Raw genomic sequence first — 6896 nt, 5'->3', positions numbered from 1 at the left:
AAAGTATTTTAAAGTAAATTCCAGCACAGGCAATGCGACAGTGGCCATCCGTCCTGGTGTCCCTTTAAGGCGGTGCTTCTCCAGCTAGGGGGCCAGGCACACAAAAACCACAGGACAAATATCTTGCCAGAAGATCTACAAGGAAAACAGACACAGAGGTATTCTGGAATAGAAGGTAGCTTTGCAGGGAACCCTCCTGGCTTGCTGCATATAACCAACCATTGGCCTTCAGTTCTGTGGGGTGGTGTGAACAGTAATCTGGGGATCTCTGTGCCCAGCATGGTGTTAGGGTTCGTCCTTGGAATTTTCAGCTGTCTGGGGGTTTTGGACTTTCTTTCTTTTTTTTTTTTTTTTTCAGGGTTTTATTTGGGTTTTGCAGGAGTTGGGGGGTGGGGCAGGGGTTCAGTTGGCCTCCAGAACCTCACGAACCCAGGGAATGAACTTGGTGACGCGGGTGTACACCCCTGGTGAGAATGGGTTGCACCAGCTACTGCCCCAGGACACGATGCCCACCAGGGTCCAAACTCCGTCGTTCTGGCAGACCAGGGGACCCCCAGAGTCGCCCGAGCAGGAGGACACGCCGCTAGCGCCCGCGCAAACCATCACGTCCGTGATCTTGCTGCCCCAGAACTTCATGCAGTCGGCGTTGGACAGGAGGGGCAGGGCCGCCTGCTGCAGCTTGTTGGGGGTCTTGTAGGAGTTGTACTGGGACTTGCCCCAGCCCGTGGTGGCACAGATGGAGCCCGGGGGGAAGCTGGCGTTGGCGCCAGGCAGGCACACGGGGGACACGGCGCTGGAGAGCAGGACGGGCGTGGCCAGCTTCAGCAGGGCGATGTCATTGGTGTCCATAATCCTGTCCCACAGCGGGTGTTCAAAAACCTTTGCGATCCTCAACACCTGGACAGCCTCGCCATCGGAGCCGAGATCTGACACGCCGGCCACCACACGGTGGCTCTTCCTGACCCTGCAGTGGGCAGCGGTGAGCACCCAGTCCTGGCTGATGAGGGAGCCCCCGCAGAAGTGTAAGGCCGAGCCGGTCTGCAGGGACACCTGCCAGGGCCAGGAGCTGGGCACAGCGTCCTCCCCATTGACGATCCGGGACAGGCCACTCAGCTCAGGGTGGATGGCAGGGACCCCGCAGCCCGAGCTGCCGCCAAAGAGGAGAAAGCCAAGGACAGCCCAGAGAAAGGTCATGGCGTGTGACTCAGGAGGTGGAATGGTTTTGGACTTTCTAAAGCAAATTTCATTTGGTCTCCACAATGCCTCTGAGAGGTAGTAAATACTATCCTTGTTTGACACAGGAAGAAATAGGGCTCAAAGGCTACAAGATCGGATGAAAGTAATTCGACTATGGAACCTCTCAGATCAGGACTTTTATTCTGACACATGAACCGTGGCTCTGCCCTGTTAGGAATTTTACGCATATCTGGATTTTGTCATTTAAGACAAGAGCTATCATTGTCTTGCACAGGGCCTCTGTATTTTGTTTTGTTTTGTTTTTATTTATGTAGTGTATTTTCCTGAGTGTTTCTCCAGGAATGTCTACACGCATACACCAAAGAAGGTCCGGGGACAATGAGAGGAGGTAAAGAACTTGAGGCCACGAGGCTTCCACCCCTGCAGCCGTAGGGTCACTAAAATGGCCTTGACCTTTCTGATGGCCATTGCTGAAAGGGAACGCCAGCCACCCGTCCCGGGCTCGGTCCCTGGAGGAATGCTGGAGGGCCGTGCAGACCTGTGACAGCCCACAGACCTAACATCTCTGTCCACAAGTAGAGAGAGAAAACAGAAGTCTGGAAGTGGAGAGGCTCTTCCTTACCCTTGGTCATTCTCACATGAGAAACTCCAGACCCGCTTCCTGGACAGGGTGAGGTGTGGGCTGATCCGTGATCACTGCTCCTTATCAGCGTTTCCGACTGTGACTCAACCACTGCCAACACTCAGCGCAGAGAGGTTGTCGCCCTGCAAAGGGCAGGGCTAACTAGGGCCACCTCACGGTGCCTCTTGCTCTCTGATCTCAATGGCATCTGTATGCATCACCTTGATGCTCGGGTAGGAACTAGGACGTGGCATTTCCTCACGTGATTCTGACAGGGGAAGACAGGAGAACGTCAATGCCTTCATTGTAGGGAAAACAAGACCTAGAACAGAGGATGGAACCAGGCCTCGAATCCGAGTCAGGAAATGCTTGTCTTCCAGCCACGACAAGTGTCAGGGCAGAGAATCTTGGGATCAGGAGCTGCCCGTGCTCCTGGCCACTAGAGCCTGTTCTGGTCTGCTGCTGTGTCTCCAGTGCCAGCCAGAGTGGCGACCTCGGCAGTCACACCGTCGTGTGCTCAGAAAGGCCCACACTTGGTTGAATGTTCTGCTGTTACCAACTGGAAATCCCTGATAAATTTGCCTTTAAAAAAAAAAGAAAAGAAAATGTATTGTGGTAAAATACACAGAATACAAACTTTGCCATTTTTAAGTGGATAGTAGGTATCATTAAGTACATTCACAGTGTTATATGGCTATCATCACTATGTATTTCCAGAATGTTCTCATCGTCCCAACCAGAAATTCTGAACCCTGTCTCTCCCCATTCCCCTCCCAGCCCTCAGCCTCTAGGCTTCCCTAGTCCACTTCTGTCTCTATAAATGTTACTATATTAGGAACCTCACATGAGTGGAATCATTCAGGATTTGCCCTTTTGTGTCTGGCTTATTTCACTCTGAATAATGTCTTCAAGTTTCATCCATGTTGTAGCGCGTGTCAGAATGTCCTTCCTTTCTAAGCCAGAATCATCTTGCGTTGCGTGACTTACCGTATTTCATTTCTCCGTTCACCTGTCAGCAGACGTGTGGATTGCCATTTTGGTTTTGGCTATTGGGCACAACGTCGCTATAAACAGCAGCATATACGTTGGTTTTCGTTTCTTATTGGTTTTTTTTTTTTTTTTTTCAAGAGTAAAGCTCTTTGGGGATTTTCTTTTTTTTTTTTTTTTAAAGATTTATTTATTTATTTGACAGAGAGAGAAATCACAAGTAGGCAGAAGTAGGCAGAGAGGCAGGCAGAGAGGGAGAAGCAGGCTCCCTGCTGGGCAGAGAGCCCGATGTGGAGCTTGATCCCAGGACCCTGGGATCATGACCTGAGCTGAAGGCAGAGGCTTAACCCACCGAGTCACCCAGGCACCCCATCGTTTCTTATTGTTTTAAAAACAGAAGATACACTAATGGAGTGTGGTAGGTTCGAAACCTTCAAAACCCAAAGCCAGTGGGAAGAAAATAGCAAGAAGGATAGTGGGTGGTTAAAATATAGGGAAACTTGCTCAAGGGCAAGGTTGTTTCCTGGTTGACTTTCTTCCTTGTTCATTTGAGTCAAGCTGTTTGTCCTTAACCAGGGGTCAGACACCTTGTTGGTTAAATAATAGCTTTGGGTAGGGGGAAAGAAACATTAAATGTATCTACTGACTATAAATGTATCCCAATTTCAGAAATGCTTCACATGGATAATTATGAAAGCTGGAGGACATTCACCACACTGTGCTTTAACATCTGAAATTTTAATAAGAAAATAAGAAATGATTTGGAAAATTTAAAAAGTGTATCTTGAAGGAGAGCAAAGAGGATCCATCCTATTTCCCGACTCAGGCCACCATTCCAGACGAGTCTCCATCGCAGGGGTTGGAAGTGTGAGACCTGGTTCCTGTCCGTGGGTCCTGTCTGTGCTGGGTCCCCCTGGAAGGCCTCCCGGGGGCCAGAAGGTTTGTAAGCAAGTTGCCATGGAATTGTTCCGCTCCTCTCCACGGCTGACCCCATACACTGAACTGAACTGAATTCCAGTGCAATTAGCCTCCTGGATGGAGAAGCAAGAAGAGGAGGGGGAGCCCCCAGCTTTGCTCTTGGGAAGGGATTCTGTCTCTTGCCACCCCAGGAGGGCCGGGAAGGGCGGAGCTGCCTGGGAGAGGGGGGCCCCACACTGTAAACTGATGCTTCCTTCAATCCCCAGCCCCCACCCTTCCTTATATTCGGAATTGTAACAAAAGAAGGAACATTAAACCAGATAGTAATACTCTGCCAGCTTTCTTGTGGTCCGGGAACATCTGCTTGAGAAACTACACATTGTGGGGTGAGTCACTGGGGTCCTGCCTGCTCATTGGCTGAGACAATCTCCTGATGCTGGAGGAAAAACTCGTCTTTCTCCCATTGGAAGGGAACAAACCCAGGGTGTCCTGCAGCTGCGTGGCTCGGGTGATGGTGTCGTCCACTGCTCCAACTGCCGTCTCTCCGCGTCTCTCCAGGCCCTGGCTGTGTGCATGGCCTCCTGAGACCGCTAAGTTTGGAAAAGGCTGGGAAAACAAGACATGCAGTTGCAGTCTTGCCAACAAAGTCTGTGCATGAGTGTCTGCTGCTTAAAGAACGGGTCCCAAACCCCACGCCTGGTTTAAATGAGTGGTCCGTCCTGGGGATGTCAGTCTTGACGTGATTGAAAAGCTGTGATGGCTTCTTAATCCTGCAATAAAAATCCCACTTTCCAAGGGAGCAGCAGCCCGTTCCTGGTTTGGATCTGAGGACACGGGCCTGGCAGGTGTCTCCCCAAGCAGCTCAGCGAGGGCAGAGCTCCAAGACTGGAGTGTGGCTTATTGTGGGAAAGGCAGTGCCGGGCCCTGAGCTGCGTGGCCCTGGGCAGGACACTTCCTCTCTTGGTCCTCAGTGTCCCCATCGGTGAAATGCCTGACTCTGAAGAACTTGTCCAGGCAAGAATTTCGGGGAGACAAAGCCAAGACATCGCTGGCGCTCTCTCTTCAACCTCTACAAGAACTGCCCCATTCTCTCAGGAAAAAAAAAAAAAAAAGAGGGGGGGTGGGAGGAACAAAATGGCCCATGGTCATGGAATGGATCTTTGCTGGTCCGTATCAGGCAGGAACCCGGGCAGAAAGGAACAGCCCTGAGCTGCTCTCTCTCTGCCCTGACCAGCAGTCTTCCAACCTCTCACTTCACATTCTGGCAAAATAGAGTGGGTGGGAGTTTAGGGGTTCTGAGTTCAGCCCTGTCCGTTGCTGTGCTCAGTACCCAAGTCTGTCTGAGCCTGTGTTCTCACCTGTGAAATGCTGGGGGGTGGGGGTGGGGGGAGGGGAGGTGGGGCAGAGGGGAGCAATCCTGTTCTAATGGTATTGTGAGAATCAAATATGAAAGCGCTTTTAAAAGGATAAAGTTCCACTCCTGTTTAAAGGATTATTATTTACTTAATTCCTTGAAAGAAGATCACAGTGAGAACTTTCTCTGTTGGGGTGGGGTGGGGGGGATGGAGTTTTCTGGGGATAATTTCCACATCATCTGGTGGGACATCTGGTGGGACTGGCCTAGCTAGTCAGTAAACCTTTATCCCGGAGACATTTTCAGCCAGATCTCACTGCTCTGTAAATGCAGCAAAATATGGCCTTAGTGTACTGGCCTAATATATTTCCAGGTTGGTTTTTTACTCACAGCAGTCTCGGGCTGTTAGCCCAAAGCCTGCCAATGCCAAACTCAAATTTTTACACACCCAACTTCTTAAAATACAACCCAAATAAATGTATTTTTAGCTACTTAGGGCCTACCTATTTTTCATACCCCATGAAACTGCACCCAATGTCTGCTCACCACAAATAAGACAAATCCTGTGAAAGATCACATCCCGGCTGCCTTCTGGAACTCCCTGACCCGGAGACTACCCCATCTTTGCCACCTGGGTACATAAGTGTCCTTTCTGCCCCCAGGAGTTCGCATGGTCTGGTGACCCTCTTGTGGTTGGCTTCGTGCCTCTGTCTCTGGAAGGTCTCATGCTGGGATTACCTCTCCTTCTGCTTCCGCATTGTCTGTCCGAGAGCCATCCAGTGAGGCTTGCTGTGTGTCACTGCTCTGTGGTCCTATGTCTTCCTTGACCATCCCTGAATTCCTCAGACTTACCACTCACTCAGCCTGTTCCTGAGTCAGAAAACCTCAGACATTTTTCCAGCGGCTCAGCTTCAACGTTTGTGCAAACATCAGCAAACCTCCTAAGTCTGGAAATTCTCCGCTTGGAGCCATGCTCCTCCTCAGTGCTCAGGGCCTTCCGAACTGGCAGCAGCTCCTGAGAAACCAGGGGGCAACACCCCAAACCCAACCCAAATGTCTGGGCTTTAGGCATGCCATGACACCTATGATCAGACCCGTGTGCCTGGAGGTGGGCACGGCTGCACTCTGGGTAGGGATGGGGTTGGATGGGAACCTGGCAGGTGATTTACCCAAAAGAGCTGACTGAAGAGGGAGAGCTGGAGCTGGAGGGCCCCAGAGAGAATAAGAGCAGCTTCATTTCACAGAAAAGGAAATTGAGGTCTGGGAAGTTGTGCGAGTGACTTGTGTGGCTCACAAACTAATTTCCGGCAGAATGGGGGTGTGGAATCCATGGCTTTTCAACAACATGCAGCTGAATCTTGCACAGAGCCAGGCTGTACCCGAGAGCACGACGTGCCAGGAGAAGGGTGCCTGCAGATGGGCCATTGCCTTCGTCTTACAGCTCTAACATCTGAGCATCTCCTTGCCCAGCCCCCGCGACTGGTTCGGGGCGAGAAGCATGCCGGCAGAGCCTACGGTCATCAATATCACTTTTGCTGGAACAGTGGGAAGAGTGCGTGTGTTCTCCTAGCTGGCCACAAACCTGGACAGCGTGGGCGAGACCTGCCATCATCCAACCCTTCTCTCACACACAGACGGTGAATTGATTCCATCCAGAGAGCAAGAGGTAGAGACTGAATCCTGGGAATATTGTTTGCGTGCCTGGATGGAACTTCACCTGAAATCCTCCTGGGCATTTTGGTCAGAAAAGACCTGGAATAGCCCTTTCCTACGTAATACATTTGAGTCAGCTTTTCTACCCTTCTGAGCTCACACTGG

The 6896-nt window shown here is 51.0% G+C and overlaps 1 protein-coding gene across 1 annotated transcript; it reads right to left on the bottom strand.

Annotated features, from left to right (window-relative positions):
* Window positions 1-368: 368 nt before the first annotated feature.
* Window positions 369-1194, bottom strand: LOC125082280 (chymotrypsinogen B-like). Its single transcript, XM_047697735.1, has one exon. It carries the CDS (start codon window positions 1192-1194, stop codon window positions 403-405), a length of 792 nt encoding a protein of 263 aa, XP_047553691.1. The 3' UTR covers window positions 369-402.
* Window positions 1195-6896: the final 5702 nt, after the last annotated feature.

The sequence above is a fragment of the Lutra lutra genome, chromosome 12, assembly GCF_902655055.1.
Source record: "Lutra lutra chromosome 12, mLutLut1.2, whole genome shotgun sequence".
Lineage (NCBI taxonomy): Eukaryota > Metazoa > Chordata > Mammalia > Carnivora > Mustelidae > Lutra > Lutra lutra.
The sequence above is the reverse complement of the archived record's forward strand: the minus strand, read 5'-3'. Positions and strand labels throughout refer to the sequence as shown.